Source organism: Sphaeramia orbicularis, chromosome 11 (genome assembly GCF_902148855.1).
Source record: "Sphaeramia orbicularis chromosome 11, fSphaOr1.1, whole genome shotgun sequence".
Classification (NCBI taxonomy): Eukaryota; Metazoa; Chordata; class Actinopteri; order Kurtiformes; family Apogonidae; genus Sphaeramia; species Sphaeramia orbicularis.
This window is the reverse complement of record NC_043967.1, coordinates 34,121,554-34,146,896: the sequence shown is the minus strand read 5'-3', so window position 1 is coordinate 34,146,896 and position 25,343 is coordinate 34,121,554. Positions and strand designations below refer to the sequence as shown.

Below are 25,343 nucleotides of genomic sequence, written 5' to 3'. Positions count from 1 at the left end.
CACATAATCATATGACATGAACAATGACTCAGCATTAAAAGAAGATGTACTAACAGTCTAAAATATAAAAAGTAAATATAAAAAGGTAAATTTTCCACCACGGACAGCAGTAAACTAGAAGAGCAATCAGAGAGCGCAGACCTCCGCCAAGGCAGATCAGTCATCTCCATCACCACCAAAATTTAATCATTTGTTCCTTGTGCCAGCATCAACATTTCCTGAAATTTTCATCCAAATCCGTCCATAACTTTTTGAGTTATCCTCCACACAGACAGACAAACAAACCAACCAATGCCGACAAAAGCATAACCTCCTTTGTGAAGGTAATAAGTTAAGTAAGGTGTTGGTGCAAATATACAGAACCAACTAAGTCCTTTTGGTCCTTGTGATTAAGATTTAGTGGGGGTGATTCCTGCCCAAAGAGCAGCGTTTCCTCTGAGAAATATTAAATATTAATTTCGTGCAGTGCGATCTAAATTCCCCTCAGCTCCAAACAGAAAGGAAGTTGAAGAGCAGAGATAAAAGTACAGCAACATAAAGCAATGTAAACAAAAGGCTGTCAGTGTTCCTTCTTAAGTCCTGTGTGCTGTGCCTTTAGAGAACAGTTCCACCTCTGTGAGAAATCATAAAAAAAAATTGCCTTGTAAGTCTGGATAATCTTTAACAAGAATAGCTTTCTGGTTGCTTTGTGCATGGTGAAGTGCACTTGTGTCTGAGTTTGACACAAGGTTCTTTAGCTTCACCCTCGCTCTGACACAGAATTCGGTGGAGTTCGCTGAAGGATTTTTTAACGTCGGGCCGTTTTCACAGTAAAATACACACTATTGTGACTTCACTCACCCGCTTACTCATTCTAGTTGACACCCGCATTCTTCTTGGTGTTATCGAAAATGGTGATGGATGGTAAAAGCACCTCCAGGAACGACATAGTTTCCTCTTAAGTTCCTCTGGTTATTTTAGAGCTGGATTTTTGTGGAACAGAGGCCTCAAGTGGAGGAGGAGCAGTATTATGTATGGAATATTATATCATTTTAAAGGCCTCATATTTTGCTAAACCCACTTTTATTAGTCTTTGGTTCATTTATTTGTGTATTTGGACCCTAATAGTTAATAAAGTTTGAATTGGAACCCTCCAGGTGCTGCAAAACTAGCTTTATATTCATTTGGGCAAAAATCGAGTGGATTTCTACAACCTGTTTGAATTCCTGCTTAATTTGTTACGTCTATAACTAATTATACCACAACATTTACACATATAAGGTCAAGACTTCCAACGAACATTTCTCAGAGTACAACATAATTGTTTATCAGCAGCAGCGGTTGTAGTAAAAACTGAAAATCTGTCCAAACCTCGAGCCGATTACCTAAAATGTTCAGCTGTTGGTTGAACGGGACAGAGCAGCACAGCCAACAACCTGGAGGGGGCGGGGTGTGAAGTGGCTCATTTGCATTTAAAGGGCCAGCGCTCAAATCGACCTTTCTGGTGTCATTACTCAGAAATAGGGTTGAAGATGGACCTGTGGAGTTGAATTAATGAAGAATTCAGACCCAAGCAGAGCATTTACAGTTTATGTAGACCACAGGGAGATGTTTTAACCTTTACAGGTTAACACAGATTAAAGTGTTTTACCAATGTTTTCCAGCTCAAAAGTATGATTTTATTTAAGATTTGACGGGTATAGAAGCTGTTTGGTTTCAGATCCTCAACTTTTAAAGCACATTAACCCTTAGGGGTCCACGGTCACGGCCCCACGGCTGAATCGCATGACATTTTCAATACGTCGCAGTGCTGGAAGTCTGTCACATAGAAACCGGAGAAAATGCCTATGTAAAGATATACTTTTTTGTCAAACATTTGAAGACAGTTTTAATTTATTACAATTTTAATTTTATATACCTAATATTTGGAACCAATATTCACTTTTGAAGTCTTTGAAAAGGTTCGTTAAGCATCTTTGTGTTATTTATGCAATAAATTATATACATTTTTCAAATCAGATTTTATATTTTTGTGAGTTTTTAGGCCTTTTGTGTTGATATAGTAGGTTAAAGTGAAAAAATAATGAGATGAGATAGATGAAGTTTACTATACCCAAACATGGGTATATTAACCCTTTCATGCACAGCTGTCACTACAGTAGACAGCTATTTTACAGCTGTTCTATTCATGGATTTTGTTATTTTAATTCCATATCTGCCAACACAGTGGACACTCATGCATCATCCCATACATTGCAGTTTATATAATTACTGTAACTTCATAAACTTGATTTGCACTAACATGTTTGAGTGTAAATCTGTTGCTTGTTGTTGTTATTAGATTGTAATTAACAGTTTTGTTTTTTGTTTTGTTTTTTTTTAACAAAATGATGACAAAAGTAACACTGGGTTTTTATGGCTTAAACAAAAAGCTTTCTTTTTTTGCATATTATCTCCATGGAGTGAGTAATGACCAGTTAGAATATGTTAAAATGTGAGAAAACATCGGATTAGCTGCATTAAAAATGTTTTTATTTCATAGTTTTCGCACAGTTTATCAGTAAAGACGTTTCTTCTCTTCAAAAATTAAATGCATGGTGTCCAGCTGAGGGGACATTTTTGCATCTCCATGAAAAGTAGGCTAAAAAAATGTCAATCACATTGTTTTTTTAATGCCTAGAGGGATAAAAACACTCAGGAAAAAAAAAAAAAATCTTCATTAAGGCTGTCATAATTCATGCATGAAAGGGTTAAACATTTCTTTATATAGTATATTAAGGTAAAATCCAAAGTGCTTAAAAACAGCCAAAATAAGCTCAGACCCCTTAGGGTTAATACAAAATTTCAAATTACTTTAATGTACTTACATTTTTTTTTTCTGCTTATTGTACATATTTACTCTATAAACACAATGCATGCACATTCTTTGTACGTCATTTGTGTATCATTGCATCTCTTTTCTGTTTTTTTTTTTTTTTCTTTTTTTAATAATATTTTAGTCTTGTTATGTCTTTTATGTCATTTTCTTCTTATATTAGTTATGAGCAGTATGCATCATTTGATACGAGCCTCTTTTATGTGTCCTATCCATTAATTTAGCATCTGTCTTAACCCTTTCATGCACGAATTATGAGAATCTTAATCAAGATTTTTTTCCTGAGTATTTTTATTCCTCTTTAGGCATGAAAAACACAATGTGATGGATTTTTTTTTTTTTTTATGAACCTATTTTTCATGGAGTTACAAAAATGTCCACTCAGCTGGACACCATGCGTTTAATTTTTGAAGCAAAGAAACATGTATTTACTGTCATACTGTGTGAAAACTATGAAATAAATGTTTTTTTTTTTACTGTTGCTAATCTGATGTTTTCTCACATTTTAACATACTATAATAGTACAGTCTACTCTCGTTATACCGCCAACTTCCGTTCACGGCCAAATTGGCGGTATAGCGAAAATGGCGTTACAACGGGTTGCGTCCATAATGTGCATGTCTTTACTATATGATGTCTATGCTGCCTCCGTTAACCCGTTCTAATTGCGTTTCTAAATAAATCTTGATTCTGTTATGTTGTAAGGGATCATTTAAAGTGGGGAAACATTTTAAGCATTATTATACCGTGTCGGGAAATGACACCCCATCATCTTGAGGCTTTGGCTTAATCCCACGTCCTCTTCCCGACATCCTGACCTACTGAGCGTTCTGCGATAAATGAACGGTGGCCGTTCCGTAGACCTACTCGTAGCTTGTCGCGATCAGCGTCTGGCGCGTTTGTTTCAGTGCATTGTTAAAATTTATGTGTACTCGATGGCAATCACGCTGGCGGTATAACGGTCGGGAAATCAATGGTATAAGTGTTGTTTGTGCATGGAACTGGGCTGGCGGATGGCGATAGGCGGAAATGGCGGTAGCTAATGGAATAATGCATTGGGGATTTTTGTGTAATGGTTTTGGTCGGCGGTGAGCAAAAATGGCGGTATAACGGCGGGCGGTTTAACGAGAGTAGACTGTAGTTATTACTCACTCAAATAATATGCACAAAACAACAAAACACAACAACTTAAAAAAAAAAAAAAAAAACTTGTTAATTACAGTCTAATAACAACTAACAATTGATTTACACTCAAATATGTTTCTGCGGATCAGGTTTATCAAGAACAGGAATGTTACAGTAACGGTATGAATTGCAGTGTATTATGGGATGGTGCATAAATATCCACTGTGATGGTTGAGATGCAAGTAAAACAACAAAATCCGTGAATATACAAGAGAACAGCTGTAGTGACCACTGTGCATGAAAGGGTTAAAGTTGGGAAGGTGTGTATTGGTGCAAAATAATAATAATAAAAAAAACAATAGTTCCTTTTAGTTACATGAGAACTAAAATAATGCGCCTATTTTAAAAAACGTACCGAATAAAGTTGACGCATTAAAATACTTGTAAACTCGTACGTACGGTAATGATGCGTTTTCTACCGCTGTCGTTTGACACCGAGAACAATGAGCGGCATCATTCATGCTTCATAAATGAATAATTATTCCCAATAGTGGTGTCAAGATGTCATGTGGATGTGACTGTGGAACGGTCACCGCATGTCTGGCGTCTGACTGGTGCTCTGCCACATGCGCTTCAGCCTTGCGTTCAGGGCCGTCGATTTAATTTGCACGACCTGTCACGGCATTAACGCGTTCTTATCACTGGGCCCATGTTTGCTCATGCGTGGGTTTGTTCTGCCGTCTCCCTATCGCCGCTCTGTCACCGTGTCATGTCAGATTCCCGCTCAACATTTCCAGCATGCCTGTCAGCTGCAACCTGTCTGTCCGTCTCTGTCAGCCTCCTTCCACTTCTTCTTTCTTTCTTTCTTCTTCTTCCTTGTCGCTTCCTACCAGTGGATTTAACCGCACACACACACACACACATAGATGTGAGTTTGCCCTCCTGAGCTGGTGCTGCCTGTCTCCTGTCTGAATGTATAAATATTTATCTCCCCTCCTGCCCAATGTCACCTGTTAATACCCCTCTGTCATTGCGAAATGCCATTATCACTTCCTACTCCAGGGGTCCCCTCAACCCCAAAGTCACCCAACACATCAGCGTGTCAACACCGTCCCCCCCCCCCATCCTCCTCCTCCCTCTTTCTCTCTCTCCCTCCCTCCCTCCCAGCCTGGGGGACGTGTCTTTGAATCACTGGTGATGGGAAACCTTGGTTTAGCGTTCTTCAACTCCCTCTGCGTTAACTTCCTGTTTATCTCTCGCAGGCACAGCCAAGGTCTCCTACTCCATTAATTTAGAATGTGCTAATGGTAATGATTTAGACTCATGAATAATTCAAGCTAGGTGACCGCGGCTTATGTGAGGGATTGTTCCCGGTGACGAGTGCTTGTTTTTTTTTTTTGTTTTTTTTTTTGCTCATTTAATTTAAGGTTGCTATTTGTAGATAATCATTGTCATTTAGGCTAATTGTCTCTGCTGTCAATACTCAGGTGTCTTGTTACGCGGCTTCACCATCACTAGCTGCTGACGGGCTGATTTGTCCTGCCTCAAGCAAGTGTGGGCTAATGACCTGTTACCCTCCTGTTCCTCCTCCTCCTCCTCTTCTTTCTTTCTCCTCTTGCCTCTTTTTAGCCCTGTCTGCAGTACTGGCCTGAACCGGGACTACAGCAGTTTGGGCCCATGACGGTGGAGCTTCTGTCCAGGACAGCCGATGATGACGTCATCATCCGTCTTTTCCGAGTTCAGAACATCACACGGGTAAGTAGAGCCACCAGGTAAAGACAGATAATAATAAAAAAAATAATAATAATAATAATTCAGATTAGAGCTTGACCAGTATGTAAGGGTGTCCAAATGTTGGCTGATATGAAAACCTACGCTGCAAAAATCAAAATCTTACCAAGCGTATTTTTCTCATTTCTAGTCAAAATATCTCATCACACTTCAAATAAGACATAATCACCTAAAGCAGGGGTGTCAAACTCATTTTAGTTCAGGGGCCACATTCAACTATATTTGATCTGAAGTGGGCCGAACCAGTAAAATTATAACATAATAGTATAAAAAATGTCAACTCCAAACTTTTCTCTATGTTTTAGAGTGAAGAAAGTAAATTTACATTAGGAAAAGGTTTACATCTACAAAATATCCTTTCAAACAATGTGAATAACATGAACAAACTGAAAAAATAAGTGTAATTTTAACAATATTCTGCCTCAGTTTATCATTTACACATGTACATTACAACTTGTAGATACAGTGGATCAACAAATACGCAAAACATTTAATATCAGCCAGAATATTGTTAAAATTGAACTTACTTCTCTTAAGAAGTTTCAGGTTGTTCATATTTGTTCAGGTTTTTCAAATTTTTGGCAAAATTATACTTTGTTTTAGTGTATATACATGAAAATAGTTACATTTACAAAGAGCAAAATTTGGAGTTGTGAGTATTTATATGTTATTATGATAGTATTTGACTGGTCCTGCCCACTGGAGATTGAATTAGTTTTAAATGTGGAACCTGAAATAAAAGGATTGTTAATATCTTAGTGTAATTTTTGCATTTCACAAATTCCTCCCAAGGGCCGGACTGGACCCTTTGGCGAGCCGAATTTGGCCCCCGGGCTGCATGTTTGACACCTGTGACCTAAAGAGTAGCTTTTCAGTGAGATATAAGAACTTATTTTTAGACAATAGATCTTGAAAATCTTATTTTAAGAAATCTTACCAAGATAATTTCACTTGTTCCATTGACAGATTTTTTTTAGCTTGAATTAAGCAAAGTTTAAAAAAAAAAAAAAAAAAAAAAAAAAAAAAAAAAAAAAAAAAGGAATAAAGCAAAAGGAACAAGTGAAAATTATCTTGGTAAGATTTCTTGAAATAAGATTTTCAAGATCTATAGTCTAAAAATAAGTTCCCATATCTCACTGAAAAGTTCCTCTTTAGGTGATTATGTCTTATTTTAAGTGTGATAAGATATTTGGACTAGAAATGAGAAAAATACACTTGGTAAGATTGTGATTTTTTCCAGTGTATTCTTCACTGAACATATAATGGAGATATACCAATTCTCTTAAATTAAGTTTTAGTTTGTATTTGTTTTTACGATAAATGAAGGCAAGTTTATTGTTCAGCCCAGTGACAGTAGAGTCTTACTTCCATAGGCTAACCCAGAAGTTATAGCATCGACCTGCTTCCCTTGTCAGTTTTGGATTTTTCCATCTACTTTTGCGTTACTGCAGAAAATAAACTCTGTGGTAAATATATTCATGATACTTACCGTAAGGTGCTCATGTCAGCCTATTATTAAACCGTATCATAACTGTATGATTTTAACATCACTGCACAAAGCTTCCATCGTGTAATTTAATTTTACGTGTTTTAAAATCCCGTGCTATTAGCTTGACCTGGTTTACAAACCTCTTTAAATCCACCAGGCCTTTGCTTCCCCATTTAAAGGTTAGAATTATGGTCATATTTGAGGCAAGTTTGACCTGTTGTATTTTAGATTGTGTTCTGGCCACATGCTAAATGCAGAAACCAGCGCTTTCCTGTCTAATAAAGTTTAATACGTGGATTTTGGCCTTATTGTTTATGAAGTGAAAGCTCCATGAACTTATGCTTAAGGTTAGCATTCCATGAAAATGCTGGATGTTGAAGGGCTAGCTCACAGGTGTCAAACATGCGGCCCGGGGGCCAAAACCGGCCTGCCAAAGGGTCCAGTGGGGGCCCTTGGGATGAATTTGTGAAATGCAAAAATTACACTGAAGATATTAACAATCCGTTTAGTTCAGGTTCCACATTCAGACCAATTCAATCTCCAGTGGGCAGGATTCAGTAAAATACTATCATAATAATCCAGATATAATGACAACTCCAATTTTTTCTCTTTGTAAATGTCAATATTTTCATGTATTTACACTAAAACAAAGATTAATTTTGCAAAAACTGTGTATAACCTGAAATGTCTTAAGAGAAGTAAGTACAGTTTTAACAATATTCTGTCTGTTATTAAATGTTTTGTGTGTTTGTAGATCCACTGTGATCTGTAAGTTATAATGTACATGTGGAAATGATAAACTGAGGCAGAATATTGTTAAAATTACACTTATTTTTTCAGTTTGTTCATGTTATTCACATTTATTTATTTATTTATTTATTTAATTTTATTTAATTTTTTTTATTTCGAACATGCAAAGAAAATAAAACAAAACAAAGCAAATTAAGACATAAACAAAATAACATTTAATGGACAGAATCTATCTTCAAGCACATACAAGTCTGAATTTTGCATGGTCAAAAAGGAGTAGGAAGAAGTATAAACGTATTTAATCCTACCCCTCAGTGCTTTTACACTTTTATTGATAACTTTATACAGCAATCAGCCTATACTATTTCCCTAATTTTAGCATTGTACCACAACAATCCATAATACAATAACTGAATTATCCACAACAGTATGTTCATGTCAGTATAGTCATACAAACAGACTCAACAAATCAAACATTTTCTTCAGTAATTACAGCAGATTTATCAGTACAATATCATACACAAACAAAAACAAAGGATTTGAAAGGATAGTTTGTAGATGTAAACCTTTCCATAATGTAAATTTACTTTTTTCACTCTAAAACATAGAGAAAAGTTTGGAGTTGACATACAATAACATAATAATATATAAATTTTACTGGTCCAGCCCACTTCAGATCAAATTTAGTTGAATGTGGCCCCTGAATTGAAATGAGTTCGACACCTCTGGGCAAGCTAGAAAATAGACTGGCCACTTTATTGGGTACACCTTGTACTATCAAAGTGTACCCAATAAAGTGGCCAGTAAGTGTATGCCCTGCTTTTACAGCCCATCTACTTCAAGGTTTGACGTACTGAGTGTTCAGAGGTGCTCTTCTGCATACCTCTAGTGCTTAGGTCAGTTACTATTGTCTTCCTATTAACTTGAACCAGTCCGGTCCACTGACCTCTGGCATCAATAAGCCATTTTCCCCAAGAGAACCACCGCCCACTGGATATTTGGTGAAGGGATGATTCTGCACAAAAATCTCAGTAGATCAGCAGTTTCTGAAACACTCAGATCAGCACCAACACCAACACCAGTGCCATGTTTAACCCTTTCATGCATGAATTATGTGAACCTTAAGATTTTTTTCCCTGAGTGTTTTTATTCCTCTTTAGGCATGAAAAAAACAATGTGATTTTTTTTTTTTTTTTTTTTTTTTTTTAATGAACCTATTTTCATGGAGTTACAAAAATGTCCACTCAGCTGAACACCATGCGTTTAATTTTTGAAGCTCAGAAGCATGCATTTACTGACATTCTGTGTGAAAACTATGAAATAAACATTTTTACCCTCCTGAGACCCAGCAATGCATTTTTGTCCTCTGTAGGGGACAGAAGTTTGACAGTTTTACTTGCTGACCATTGCAAAGAACATTCCATTAAAATAAATAAATAAATAAAGAAAATAAATAAAAATAATTTTAAGAAATGTATCTGAAAAAACAAACAAACAAACAAACAAAACTGTTGCATTATGCAGTTTCCAATCAAGACAATTGTTTAATGGAAAAAAGCTAAAATTTTCATTTTCCTGGGTCTCAGGAGGTTAATGCTGCTAATCTGATGTTTTCTCACATTTTAACATACTATAATACTAGTTATTACTCAGATAATATGCAAAAAAAAAGAAAAAACTTTTTTTTTTTTTTTAAACTGTTGATTACAGTCTAATAACAATTAGTAAGTGATTTAGATAAAAGAACAGGAAAGTTACAGGAATGTCAGTGTATGGGATGATGCATAAGTGTCCACTGTGTTGGTTGATATGGAACTAAAACAACAAAACCCATGAATATACAAGAGAAAATCTATAGAATAAGTGTCAACTGTAGTGACCACTGTGCATGAAAGGGTTAATAATAATAATAATAATAATAATAATAATAATAATAATAATAAACTTTATTTGTATAGCACCTTTCATACAGAAATTGTAGCCCAAAGTGCTTCACATTGATTGAAAAAATACAATATTAAAATACATTAAGATTTGATTATACATCAAGAAATAAAATGAAATTTGAGAGAAATACAATAAAATAAAAATAAATATGAAAACAGCGCACATTAAAATATTTGATTATGCATAGAATTTTTGAAGTGCAAGAAATAAGATGAAATTTGAGAGAAATACAATAAAATAAAAATAAAAGCAGCGCACATTAAAATATTTGATTATGCATAGAATTTTTGAAGTGCAAGAAATAAGATGAAATTTGAAATACAATAAAATAAAAAATAAAAACAGAAATACAATAAAATAAAATAAAAATAAAAACCGCACATTCCTGGTTCCTGAATTGTGACCCCATTTTTATCTCCTTTCAAAGGCTAATGAGAATAAAAATGTTTTTAATTTGGTTTTAAATATATTCAGTGAACTGGCTTCTCTAATGTCTTTTGGAATTGTATTCCATAACTTTGGTGCATAGTTAGTAAAGGCTGCGTCCCCCATTTTCTTTGTAATATTTCTGGGAGTCACTAGTAACCCTGCGTTTGATGACCTCAGTGTTCTAGTTTGTACATAATTGATCAGTGAGTTTACAATGTAACTTGGTCCGGTTCCATTTAGAGCTTTATACGTGAGGAGTAGTATCTTAAAATCAATTCTGTAGGTTACCGGTAGCCAGTGCAGAGAAACCAACACTGGAGTAATGTGCTCTCTCTTCTTGGTTTTGGTTAATAACCTAGCTGCAGAGTTCTGAATCAGCTGAAGTCACTTAAATCCCCTTTCTTCCCCCTTCTGATGCTTGACTTAAACTTCAGCACATCATCTTGACCATATCTACATGTGCGTTGCTGTAGTCTGATTCTGATCCGGTCTTTTCGACATGTGCGTTAACATGCAGTTTAGCATTTTTGCCTCGTAAAGTGACTATGAAAGTAGTTTTCATGGGTGCAACATAACAAGGCTGTAAAGGTGTTCTAGTGAGGGGATGATAATGTTTGGTGTGATGACACTTATCGGTCCTTGGCAACCTCTGTAGTCTCATTTATCCACTTGTTAGCAAACAGGTTTTTTAAGGGGCATAAAAACATCAAAATTCATGAGTGGGGTATTGGCATAGACCACAGACCTCTTTTCAGATATTATCCAAAACCCTTTGAAAACAAACATTAACTGTGAGACAAGGGAAGTTCAAAATGCTAACTCACTTTTGGGATTTAAGATGCATTTCTGCAGCACTTTATTAGATATCTATGTCAAGTATTTTATAAATGCACTGCAAAAAATATCAGTCGATGTATTGCTGTCAGATATTTTGCACTCACTAATGGCTATATTGGCATCAGCCCCAGAAACCTATAGCACTGGTCAGGCTCTAACTAAGATATGATGTGGACACAATTACAGGTAACGCAACACAACCCAAACCAAAATGTGTATTATGTGACGTTTTTAAGTCATTACATTGCCATACGCATCAGATTACATTGGTAAAAGTCAGTGTTCCATGTCTAAAATCTGAAACAAGATCTTCACTGTCTACCTTTAAGTTCTGATATTCTAATAGAAATGGAGTCATGCAGCTATTTGTGGACATTAACAACTCATTCCCCATTTTAGGACCCTCTTAAAAGCACAGTTATTAACCCTTTCATGCATGAATTATGAGAACCTTAGTTGAGATTTTTTTCCTGAGTGTTTTTATTCCTCTTTAGGCATGAAAAAACAATGCAATGGATTTTTATTTTTTTTTTAATAAACCTGTTTTTTTTTTGAAGGCAGATTTGTTTCTTTATTGCTTTAACTAAAAAAAAAAAAAAAAATCACAAAAAAATGTGTTTGAATGGAAAAAAAAAAAAAATACGATCAAAAAAATTACATATGAACACTTTTTTTCCTTGATTGAAGTGATTTTTAAATTTTTTTTTATTGATTTTTTTTTTTTTTTTAGTTAAAGCAACAAAGAAACAAATCTACCTTCATAATTTTTTGTGGAGTTCCAAAAATGTCCACTCCGCTGGACACCATGTGCTTAACTTTTGAATATCAGAAAGTGATATACAAAATCAAAACATTTTAATGCAGCTAATCTGATGTTTAATCGCATTTTATCATATTCCCAATGTTTATCAGCAACTGATTTACAGTCAAACATGTTAGTGCAGATCAGGTTTATCAAGAACAGCAAAGTTACAGTAATGGTCTGAATGTCAGTGTATTATGGGATGTTGCATTAGTGTCCACTGTGTTGGCTGATATGGAACTAAAACAACCAAACCCATGAATATACAAGAGAACAGCTGGAGAAGAACTGTCCACTGTAGTGACCACTATGCATGAAAGGGTTAAACAAACATGATGGCAGAGCTACATCCCCTGGTGGGAAAAATTAGATGAACCAAGCTGCAAAACATACCCACATTAAAAGCACCTTACAATCAGGGACTGAAGAGACTGGAAACGGTTTAAGCCAGTGGTTTCCAACTTTTTTTGGCTCATAACCCCATTTGAACATCACAAATTTCTGGCGACTCCAAACGTTCGAAACAGAGACTTTTTTTTTTCTTTCTAAAATTAATTTGTTTTTGATCATAGAATAGTTTGCTTTACTATGTTGCAAATAAATGTTAATTTTAGACAAAATTTAGTCTCTATAATTTATAATGTCTTATGGATGGAGGCAGAAAAGCCAGGTGGAGATTACTGCACAAATTTTTCCTCGGTCAGGATATGTACAGTCAGTCCAGCTTGGATTTCCAAGGCTGACAATTAATACTGAACAAACAAGAACTCAAATTATGAATTATGAAAGAGCTGCAGCATCTGAAACTGACCACCATGAACATTTGACAGATAAACAGAACCACAGTACTTCAGTTTTTTATATATTGAGACTGACTCTCCCAACTCACCATATATTTTTTAGTAAGTTTTTAGTTTTTATTTTTCAATTACTAGGAATTTTAGGCGACTCCATTTGAATTCCAGGCGACCCCACGTGGGTTCCCGACTTCAAGGTTGAAAAACACTGGTTTAAGCTAGAAAAACAAGTGTGTATCTAAATCAGGCTTTCAAAGCACTAGAGGAGAATCAAGCACAATATAACTCACAAGCTTTAATTGTGGATTTGAATACCGAGTCCAGTCAAACTGAGAAAAGAAGAAGCAAGAATACGACCAAAGAGACTAACATTTTCACACTCCAGTCACCTTTTGTTCTCATAGAAAATCTGATCTTCTGTAAGTGTGGAGCTACACTTGCTTAAACTCCATTTTTTTCAGCCGGCAAGTTACAGTTACGTAACTTCTTTTTCGCTATGGAATTGGCAGTAGAATGACAATAAGCTTAAAGGCAGGTGTCTCGTGGGTATAAAAGCTGGACACCCTGCAGCGATAATATAATGGACATCCAGGCCATTGTTGCACATGATTGCAGACGTCATCCTGTTTTTGTGTCCACAACATCTCACTTTCTGTCTACAATCCTTTATTGTATGTTTCCCCTCAAATTCGCCACAGTTAACAGACAAATGCTACACTTTGGATCAGTGTTCTTTTTTGCAAAACTTATTCCAATTCTGCTGTTTCATTGCTTTAACCCTTTCATGCATAGTGGACGACTGTTCTCCAGATGTTCTCATGTATATTCATGAGTTTAGTTGTTTTAGTTCCGTATCAGCCAACACAGTGGACACTCATGCATCATTTACACTGACATTCAGACCATTACTGTAACTTTGCTGTTCTTGATAAACCTGATCTGCACTAACATGTTTGAGTGTAAATCAACTGCTAATTATTATTATTATTATTATTATTATTATTATTATTATTATTATTATTATTAATAATAATAATAATAATAATAATAATAATAATAATAATAATAACAACAACTTTATTGATATAGCACCTGTAAAAACTGAGTTTACAAAGTGCTTTAACAGACAAAGTAGAAGTGCACAACAGCAGAATACAAGATGCAAGCAAAGACACTAAAACAGAAAACAACACAATAAAAGAGATATGTACAGGAAACGTGAAAAGATGGCACTTTGAATAAATTGAGTGAATCGGAGTAGGAGCAAAGGTAACATAACATGATGTTGTCAAATCAATGCAAAAATGAAGGTGTGAGATAAAATAACATCATGTATGACAATATAAATTAATAACCAAACCAGATTAAATTAAATATTCAACATTAAAAAGGGATATTTTATAAGGCTAATTATAGTTTTCTCAAACAATTTCTTTTGTATTATTTCAATGAAATGAGTAAAAACTAGTATTAGAGTGTGATAAAATGTGAGAAAACATCAGATTAGCTGCATTAAAAATGTTTTATTTCATAGTTTTCACACAGTATATCACTTTATGATGATGGGTTTTAAATATATGTGTCTTTGCTTCAAAAATTTAACGCATGCCGTCCAGCTGAGGTGACATTTTTGTAACTCCATGAAAAATACGTTCATAAAAAAATTCAATCGCATTGTTTTCTTCATGCCTAAAGAGGAATAAAAACACTCAAGAAAAAAAATCTTAATTAAGGTTCTCATAATTCATGCATGAAAGGGTTAATATTGGATATGGGCTAAAAACACGGGCTCTGTAACGCCTGCTTCGGCTTTGTATTGATGTGGGAGGCATTTTCTGGCATTGATTCAATTCATTTAATTTTAATAGGGCTAATGAAGCCTGATACTAATATAATGGTTGTGAATGTTGACCCAGGTCCCAGTCGGCACTTGCTGTTCCCAGAGGTCGCAGTGATTTGCAGCATAATAATCCTGCTATAACAAAGCAACTGTATCAAGAGCATAATAATGTAATTAGGAACATATAGTCCCCAGACCGCTTTAATCAACGGATGTGGCCCTGATAACAAATGAAACATAAACACTTTTTGCAAAACTCTTATTTACAGTCAATAATTCCACATAATAATTTGTTTTAGTCTGTTAGCAAAAAAAAAAACATGTTACTTACTACCATATCCAATATTTCAGTGCAGGTTTTTGTCTTATTGTCGTGTGTGAGTGTCGTCTGAGTGATGTAGTGTAGCTCCAGATCCCTCTCTAGGCTGCCACAGTAGCCCCCCCCCACTCCCCTCCTCTGACCCCCAGCCCCCTCAGTAGAAGCTGACAACGCTTAGCAGAGCAGAGACCCTCCATAGCTGACAAACCGTTGTTGCTCCGAGCCCCCTTCTCCCCCCCTTTCCCACCCACACTGGTCACTGTCCCTTCCTCCCTAAGCCCCTCAAATAACTCGACAACATGACAGAAACTATTCCCACATGGCCTCTCTGCAGGATCTGGAGGAGGCAGACATCACAGAGCAGGACACCGATAGCCTCTGTCCCAAGAAGGTATTGTCCGCTAGATACAGAAAAGGTGTTACATGTAGAGTTTTAGTCCAGATTCTTCCTCACTTCAGTGGCGTTGTTAGTGTTTATGTGACTGTTTCTGACTGTTCCCCTGACTGTCAATGGCAGTTCTGAAAGTTACAACCCAGAAAACTTTGTGCGCTGGATGAACAACCCCCTTTCCAATCCCTAGACTGGGCTCTCTTAACATCACAAAAATGGATCTGGGATGTTCTGAAGCATGAGTTTGAATGAATCACTTTACTCACATTTTGGATCCTAAGGAAAAGATTATTTTTTAAACCTGATTAAATCAGTTTAAGGTGAAATGTTAGTGCATCAAATTTAAATATTAGCTTAACCCTTTCATGCATAGGTCACTCCAGTGGACAGTTATTCTCCAGCTGTTCTCTTGTATACTAATGGGTTTTGTTGTTTTCGTTCCATATCAGTTAACACAGTGACGCTTAAGCACCATCCCATACACTGACATTCATACAATTACTGTAACTGTGCTGTTCTTGATAAACCTGATCTGCATTACCATGTTTGAGTGTAAATCAATTGTTATTTGTTAGAAAGTTGTTGTTTTTTTTGCATATTATCTCCATGAAGTGAGTAATTACTAGCATTAGAATATGTTAAAATGTGAGAAGACATCAGATTAGCAGCATTAAAAATGTTTTTATTTCATTGTTTTCAAATCACTTTCTGATATTGGGTTTTAAACAAATGTTTCTTTACTTCAAAAATTAAATGCATGGAAATTTTTGTAACTCCATAGAAAAAAAAACTTGATCGATTGTTTTTTTTCATGGCTAAGGAGGAATAAAAACACTCAAAAAATAAATCTTGACTAAGGTTCTCACAATTCACGCATGAAAGGGTTAAAATAGATTTTATTTAAGGTTGGGTTTAGTTTTTATTTTAAACTTACATGAAAAAGGATCCTGTCACACAAGCATTAAAGTGAAATTAAAAAATCTGATCCAGTTATAACTTTAAACCTGTACTTGATTAACTCTTGAACTGGAAATTTTTGGATTGAGCAAAATATTAAAGATCACTAAAGGAAGTTTTATGAGGCTGCAACATTTCTGTTAACACAGTCTGACAGCTCCCGTCAGGACGTCTCTTTTATATTCATCTTATTTATATTTATATACATATGAAGTTTAAATAGATAAGAAGATACAAAAATAGATACATCTATCATCTATTTTTGTTCTTATTTTTCTTCAGTTTCAGTGTCACACCATGGTGTAAAGTAAACAGTGACCAGTGACAACAACATAGAAAATAGAGGTAGACCGATTTATCAGCCAGCCGATATATTAGGCCGATATATAGAATTTTTTTTCAATATCGGCCATCAACCTTAATTTTTTAATTTATTTGGAAGCCAATATTTGATCAGTAGTAAAAATATTATAAGATATTTGATCAGACACCTGTGTGGGCGGCACTTGAAGTTCAATAAATATTAACAGGGTACTATGTGTACGTGTATTAATAATTTCATTTATACTGCTGCATAAAAAAATTAATTATTTGAATATTTCAGTTGTATTTTACAGTCAATGTGCTTTAAAATAAAATAAAAAATTGGCCTTAAATATCGGCCTCAGAAATTAGCTGTAGATATCGGCCATCAGCTGACCAAATTAAAAAAAAAAATTGGCATCAGCATCAGCCTAGAAAAACCCATATTGGTCGACCTCTAATAGAAAGCTTATAATACATGACAAAACCAAAACAAAAAAGTATTACAAAATTTAATAACACAACTATAGAAATTAAATATACAGGGTGGGGAAGCAAAATTTACAATGAACATTTAGTTGTTTTTTCTCATATGATACTGTTGTATTTTCTGTTAATCTTATGCCAGAATGCGACTTTTTCTTTAAAGTGCTAATATTTTGCTAAACCCACTTTTATTAGTCTTTGGTTCATTTATTTGTGTATTTGGACCCTAATAGTTCATAAAGTTTGAATTTGAACCCTCCAGGTGCTGCAAAACTATCTTTATATTCATTTTGGCAAAAAAAAAAGCTTAATTCCTGCTTAATTTGTTACATCTATAACTAGTTATGTCACGACATTTGCACATACAGGGTGGGGAAGCAAAATTTACAATGAACATTTAGTTGTTTTTTCTCAGCAGGCACTACGTCAATTGTTTTGAAACCAAACATATATTGATGTCATAATCATACCTAACACTATTATCCATACCTTTTCAGAAACTTTTGCCCATATGAGTAATCAGGAAAGCAAACGTCAAAGAGTGTGTGATTTGCTGAATGCACTCGTCACACCAAAGGAGATTTCAAAAATAGTTGGAGTGTCCATAAAGACTGTTTATAATGGAAAGAAGAGAATGACTATGAGCAAAACTATTAGGAGAAAGTCTGGAAGATACTATTAAAGAAGAATGGGAGAAGTTGTCACCCGAATATTTGAGGAACACTTGCGCAAGTTTCAGGAAGCGTGTGAAGGCAGTTATTGAGAAAGAAGGAGGACACATAGAATAAAAACATTTTCTATTATGGAAATTTTCTTGTGGCAAATAAATTCTCATGACTTTCAATAAACTAATTGGTCATACACTGTCTTTCAATCCCTGCCTCAAAATATTGTACATTTTGCTTCCCCACCCTGTAAGTCAATCAATCAATCAATCAATCAATCAATCAATCAATCAATCAAATTTTATGTATAAAGTGCCAAATCATCAACTGTTACCTCCTGACACTGATCTAGACCAGACTCTTCTAATAAGCCAGTTCACAGATACCCAACAGAATCCTCAGTCCAATAGGTATAAAAAGTGAACTGTGATCTTCTGAATGTATTCCTGCATTAGCCCCTCCCCACTCATCAGATCCTACAACATCCCATCAGATATTTCAATCACAGATCCCCACAGCTGAACCTGAGAGGCGTTACAGTGTTGACAGGATCCTCTCTGGCCGACGACCAGAGTTTGTGTCATCTGTGTGTTTTTGTCGTGTGCGGGAATTAAACCTGTGTTTAAACTCATCCACTTTGTCCACGTCCAGCTTCAGGAAGGCCAGCTGGTGGTGCGTCACTTCCAGTTTCTGCGCTGGTCTCCGTACCGAGACGTGCCCGACTCCAAGAAGGCCTTCCTCAGCCTCCTGGCTCAGGTTCACAACTGGCAGAGGGAGTGCGGAGAGGGACGCACCGTCGTCCACTGCCTGTGAGTCCACACCAACACCCACTGCGTGTTTTAAAAGCGTTTTGGGTCTTCAAAGAGCTATAGATTTGTCAAATTGTCTATAACACTTGGCAGAGTCTACAATTTCAAGAAGGAAACGGAAAGACCTTTAAAAGAGCTTTCCGACTCGGTGCCTTGAAGGCCCGGACGACGGCGGAATGTATTCAAACATTCATTTCCCCCACATTTGATTTGAAACTTGTCATGGTCACATAGTTACAGAAGTTTTTAAAGTTATTGAGTCTCATAAAGTGTGACTCAGAGAGGAAAAGTCAGTCGTTACAGTGTGTGTTTTTTGTCTTTTACATTAGCTGCTTGAGTGCAGGTGTCTGTGCTCTCAGATTCCGAATTGGGGGCCCTTTGATCTCTGAGGTCAGGCAATGTGTTAGACATCTCATATCTGATTAAACCCCGGCTGGCGTATTTTAATGAGAACTTTACTCAGATATTCATCTTGAAAGTCTGCCACTTGGCCTTTTTCTGACAGCATGCTTGATCCACGCTCAGTCATACTGTGACATTTCACTCTGTAGCTGCCCCTCCGAGAGCCCGTCTGAGCCGCTCTCCCACAGCTTTATTAGGTCACTCATGTCTCCACGTCTGTGTTTGTTCTTTTGCGGAGCAGGAATGGCGGCGGTCGGAGCGGTACTTTCTGTGCCTGCACCATGATCCTGGAAATGATTCGTCACCACAGCATGGTGGACGTGTTCTTTGCTGCCAAAACACTGCGCAACTCCAAGCCAAACATGGTGGAGACGATGGTGAGCAACATGGACTCTTTCTACATCTTCACCGCTGCATTTTTATTACTCAGTGATTTACATCCTTCATAAAAAAACACCAGTACCATGATTTTATTTCTAAATACGCATCATTGGAAGTTTAAGAGTTATGATACGATACGATATACTTTACTGTCCTTGCAGGGAAATCAGCTTTGGGCTCATTCGTGGTGCACATATACATTAATTTAATGAGTAAGGCTTCAGTAAATTGAAGCTGACAAAAATAAAATATGTAGACATCAAAAAAAGTAGTACAAGACAGGGTCTGACTAACATGGTACGGATCACGAATAAGGACATGATCTATTGCAGGGGTGTCAAACTCATTTTAGTTCAGGGGCCACATAAAGCCAAATTTGATCTGAAGTGGGCCGAACCAGTAAAATAATAACATAATAATATATAAATAATGTCAACTCCAAACTTTCCTCTATGTTTTAGAGCAAAAAAAAAAGTAAAGTTATGCGATGAAAATGTTTACATCTAGCAACTATCCTTTAAAACAATGTGAATAACATGAGCAAACTGAAATTTCTTAAGAAAACTAAGTGCAATTTTAACAATATTATGTCTCAGATTATCATTTAAACGTGTAAATTACAACTTACAGATCACAGTGGATCTACAAATACACAAAAGATTTAATAACAGGCAGAATATTGTTAAAATTACACTTCAGACATTTTAAAATGTTCATATTCATTGAGGTTATTTGTGTTTTTGTGAAATGTTAGTTTGTTTTTGTGTAAATACAGTAGAATGACATGAAAATGTTTACATTTACAAGGGCAAAAATTTGGAGTTGTGATCATTTATATGTTATTATGATAGTATCTGACTGATCCGACCCACTTGAGATTAAATTGGTCTGTATGTGGAACCTGAACTAAAATGATTAAGATCTTCACTGTAATTTTTGCATTTCACAAATTCATTCCAGGGGCCAGACTGGACCCTTATGCGGGCCGGATTTGGCCCCCAGGCCACATGTTTGACACCTGTGATCTATTGTATTACAGTTAGAGACTATATCTACAGCCTGATGGTAAGAGCTGAAGGACATGGGATTGGTCCTCTAAAATCCTTTGTTCTCCTTGTAAGATGGACTATTAGGAGGGGTTGATGTTCCATTCCTGTTACTTTCATGGTGGGCTTTATAATTTCAGCCAGGTTCCTGATAAACTGATAGATTTCCATACCATACCTACATATTTTATCAGACTTTCCAGTCCTGCATGACAGAACATGAACACCCATTTCTGTTTCACACCATCCAGTTTTGGCTTTCTCTAGATGTATAATATCTATTAGCTGGGGTGCCATAAAGGGGGAGTGTACATGACAAATTCATGGGGCCCAGCATTTCCAGGGGGCCCAGTGGATATACAGGTCAGAAGTTGTGAAAATTTTGTGGAAAAGAAGAGGCATAGAAGCTGGGAGTTTGACATTCAAAGTTAAGTTTTACTTTTGTTTTCATGCCCAATGCGGTTGAAACATCCCTTTACCTCCAGTTGTTACTGTACACTCCGATGACACATTTACAGACTAGAAGAGCACTCAAAGAGCGCAGACTTCCACCAAGGCAGATCAGTCCCCTCTTCAACATTTCCTGAAAATTTCATGAAAATCCGTCCATAACTTTTTGAGTTATCTTTCTAACAGACAAACAAACAAACAAACAAACAAACAAACAAACAGAAAAACCCAGATGAAAACATAACCTTTGCTGTTCCTTGGTGGACGTAATAATGTCTTTTCTGAAGGGCCCACAACATTTACCTTCCATGGGGTCCACAATAGGTAGTGCCGCCCCAGTCTGTTAGAGTCCAGACTCCATGAGTTTGTGAAAGCTGAATCCCCAAGTACTGATATGAGCAGTCTGTCAGTCATCTTCTGGAGCCTATCCCAGCTACCTATGGGCGAAGGGGGGGTACACCCTGGACATGCCACCAGTTCATCTTAGGGCTGACATATAGAGACAAACAACCAATCACTCTCACACCTTTTTAGCTCGACCAATTAACCTATTAATGCAAGTCTTTGGATGGTGGGAGGAAGCCGGAGAGAACCCAGAGAGAACATGCAAACTCCAAACAGAAAGGTCTTAGCGTTGGAGTCGAACCAGGACCTTCTTGCTGTGAGGTGACAGTGCTATCCACTGCACCATCCCTGATATGAACAGGTTTAATTTGATCTAAAAACAACAGATGATCACATCCCTGCGATTATTGCTAGAATCAAAGGGATAGTCTCTAAACCCGACTTGCAGAGACTCATCCATGCATTTATCGCAGGTTAGATTACAGTAATGGCTCGCTCACAGGGCTCTCAAAATGAGCTGTAAAACAGCTGTAAAACAGCAGTACATTCAGAACACCACTGCACTAAAGTAAGACCACATTACCCCTCCTCTCTGATCTCTGCACTGGCTTCCTGTTTCTCAGAGAACAGACTTTAAAACAGTACTGTTGGTTTATAAGTCTCTGTATACCTCTGACATATCGGTGCCATATGAACGATGTTGGACTCTGGGCAGAAGGCCTGTACTTGAAATTGTCATAGTCAGGACTAAACAGGGAGAAGCAGAGTTTCAGTTTTATGCAGCAAAACTTTGTCTAATATCATCACAGAGACTATTTCAATCCCCAAATTTAACAATTTTTAAGTCTAAGCTGAAAACATTTCTTTTAAGCTCTAGATATGGCAACTGAAATGGGTTTTAGCTCTTTTTACTTTAATTACTTTGTTTTTTTTATATTCTATTTAAAATTCTGTATTTTATTGTTTTTCATCTTTATTCTTTTTTGTGTATTTGTAACTTTTATGTGTGTAAAGTATTTTGAATTACCCTGTGTAATTATACTATACAAATAAACTTGCTTTGCCTTGATTATCATTAACACTCAAACACCATCTCCTCAGTTTTTATATCATTTAAAATGTGGTGGTTTGTATCAAAACTATTGCTTAGGAGTTTGACGTCCACATTTGATCACACATCATTTGAAATGGAAAGCCATCTTAGTTTCTATCTTGTTTTTTCTGACTGAGTCTGTGTTGTGTTCTCAGGAACAGTACCGGTTCTGCTACGAACTGGCCCAGGAGTACCTGGACTGCCTGGAGGTCAGATAGCACCGATCCCTAACACTCTGTCCCTCATCGAGGAGACGGTCCAGATCCTGGATCCTGCGTCCCAGGTCTCTGCCTCCTTAAGTCCATGTGTACAGCTCTGGTTGTGTTCTTCATGCCTGGATGAAACGTCGTCTGCCATAAAGACTGTTGAGAAAGCTCACTGGACAACATACTGTAACATACTACTGACCCCAATCCCAACCCCTACCCCCCACCCCCACCTCAGCCCCTCCACCTTTTTGCATCCCCTCTGCACTCTGATCCGAACCTCTTTTGTGCCACTTAGATCTGCCAAAACCAGAGGACTCTTAACAGGAACAGAGTTGATTTTGTACGACCTGTCAGACTACCTGTTGTACACCTCAACGACGGGGGTCCCAGAACTCCGCTGTATCCTGCCTTACTCTGAACAAACACTGAAAGGGAACTACAGCTAAAGCCAACCACTGGGTGATGTTTGTGTTTGTTTGTAACACTGTAAATGGTGCAATCTGCTGTTGGTGACCATCCCATGTTGTACTGTGCTATATTTGAGCGTTACCGTGGCTGAGGCTGATAAATGAAGGCTAATGTTAGCAGAAGGACAAACACAGTCCCATCCAGATGGACATATCTGTACAGTAGAGTTGTCTTGGACCTAATTTCTCTTTATTTATTCTTCGTGTATATAGGTGTTTCTTTTCCTTCTCGCAGGTGTTTCTAGATGTTCTCAACGTCCTCTCAATGTGCCAATCCATCCTCTCTGTGTCTGTAAATGGGGACCACTTCAGCATCTGCATGCCCAAGTCTTAAGTGTTTCATTGCGGTGTGTGGCCCAAAGTCTGCTTCAGGGGGAGACACTAATCCCTGCTAGTCTGAGAGAGCTCCCTAAGAATAACCACGTGTTGCTGTGACGAAAAACGGCGATGTCCTCGCCAAAAAATCTGTCGCTTTCTAAATTTGTATTTATTCTATGTGCTTTATTTTCTAAATAGTGTATAAAACAGAAAAGTAATAAAATATGTTGTTGCTTAAGAACTGTGCTTTGTCACTGGTTTTGTTTTACTCTTTGAGAAACTCCAGTTTATGAAAAGACGGAATAATAATAGCAAAATTTCTTGAGGAAAAAAAGTGCGTAATTTCTGATATTCATGAGGAATTCAACACAAAACCTCAAAATGTTGTCTAGCACCTAAAGCGGGGTACACACATAAGGATTTTCTAAATCCGAAGAGATTTTTTATCTGTTACAGACCCCACACATGAAGATACAAAATCATTCTTTAAGTGAGTACATGAGCCCCATCTGGCTATGTTTATTCTGGGCAAACCAGATCATACTTAGGAGGATAATATATATCCCTTGTGGTTACCTGAGTGCAATTGCTGTTAAATTTAAAGGTGTGGGAGACTTTTGTGACCAATTTTTCATCAAATCTGTAAAACCTCAGTCATATCCTAAGTATCACGAATCTGTAAGTCTTCCTGTGATTACTCACCTGAATCTCTTGCATTACAGTGAACAATTTCGAAGTGACGTCCACCATAAACAAAATGCGAGTTTACAGCCAGAGCCGGGAGATAACTCGGGCATCTTCGGAATTTTATTGCGACGTGCATTGTGGGAAAGCAAGGTTCATGCAGTCACCTGCAGCGGCAACAGCATCATATGATATTATATGGATGAAACAAACACGCGGAAACAACTGGAGGAATTATGCATAGAGCAAAGGGAGTGCCTGCCGTTTCCACGTCATGTCTTTAGCAGCTGCTGCTGTCAGGTGGCTACGCAAGCCTCTGTTTCCCACAATGCATGTCGCAATAAAATTCCGAAGATGCCCAGTTCCCTCCTGGCTCTGTTTGTAAATACACAGTTTGTTTTTGGTGGATGGCACTTCGAAATTGTTCACTGTGATGTAAGAGATTCAGGTGAGTAATCACAGAAAGACTTACAGATTCATGATGAGGATATGATTGAGGTTTTACAGATTTGATGAAAAATTGGTTATGAAAGTCTCCCGCACCTTTGTGATCTTGAAGGAGAATGGTCACTACAAGGACGAACAAACTTTTTCTCACGATTCAAGGTTTTTTATTTTTGGGACTCGTTTGCCTTATGGGCTGGTGAAGTGCATCTACTGGACTCAACAAAAACTGGAATGACATTTGTTTCTTTTTTAGCAATGTTGATCTGCTGGTGAATTTACCTGTTCATTCCAAATAAAGATACAATAAAAAAAAAGATTTAAAAAATCAGGCATTGAACAGTTGTGATCGTGCTGTGTGTGGTGTGCTCTGATAATCTCAACACAACACATCACACACATAACGACATAACTGTCCCACCGTCGATCTAGAATCTAGTCCAAGCCAGAAATCTCACGTGATCAAACGTGATCTAACAAAAATGAAGAAGAAACATAGCAACAACCAGAAAACACAACATGCAACATGGAAGAGGACATAAAAGAGGAGGCAGGGCCGTTTCAAGATATCTGGGGGCCCTAGGCAAGAAAATAAAGTGAGGCCCCTAATACGCGAAGATGTGGTGGTCGAATCACCGAAGAAGAAAAATAAAATCCAGATGAGATTTCCTGTTTTCTGGTGCATTTAATGAGTCATGAATTACTCTCTATTACGCTACACAGAGTATCCACTAGAGTGTAGAAAAGGACACAGTGTCTTCAATTAGGCATTATTGATAGGAATGACACAATTTGGTTATATTAATGTTTATTTTTGTTAACAAGTCAAAAACATGGTAAAACATTATTATTAATTTTATTTATTTATTTATTTATTTATTTATTTATTTATTTATATTTTTTATTATCATTC

General features: G+C 36.7%; 1 protein-coding gene across 5 annotated transcripts in view; it reads left to right on the top strand.

Annotated features, from left to right (window-relative positions):
• The window catches only part of ptprua (protein tyrosine phosphatase receptor type Ua), a 575,321-nt gene extending 551,777 nt beyond the window's left edge, over positions 1 to 23,544 (top strand). For 3 of the 5 annotated variants that reach the window (XM_030147519.1, XM_030147518.1, XM_030147517.1), the window contains 4 exons: positions 5,609 to 5,734; positions 18,434 to 18,591; positions 19,235 to 19,370; positions 22,464 to 23,544. In XM_030147519.1, the coding sequence (XP_030003379.1) occupies positions 5,609 to 5,734; positions 18,434 to 18,591; positions 19,235 to 19,370; positions 22,464 to 22,526 (483 nt within the window). In that variant the 3' untranslated portion in view covers positions 22,527 to 23,544. Of the gene's footprint in view, positions 1 to 5,608; positions 5,735 to 15,314; positions 15,372 to 18,433; positions 18,592 to 19,234; positions 19,371 to 22,463 lie in introns of all 5 variants that reach the window. The other 2 variants (XM_030147516.1, XM_030147515.1) reach the window with 1 other exon arrangement.
• Positions 23,545 to 25,343: the final 1,799 nt, after the last annotated feature.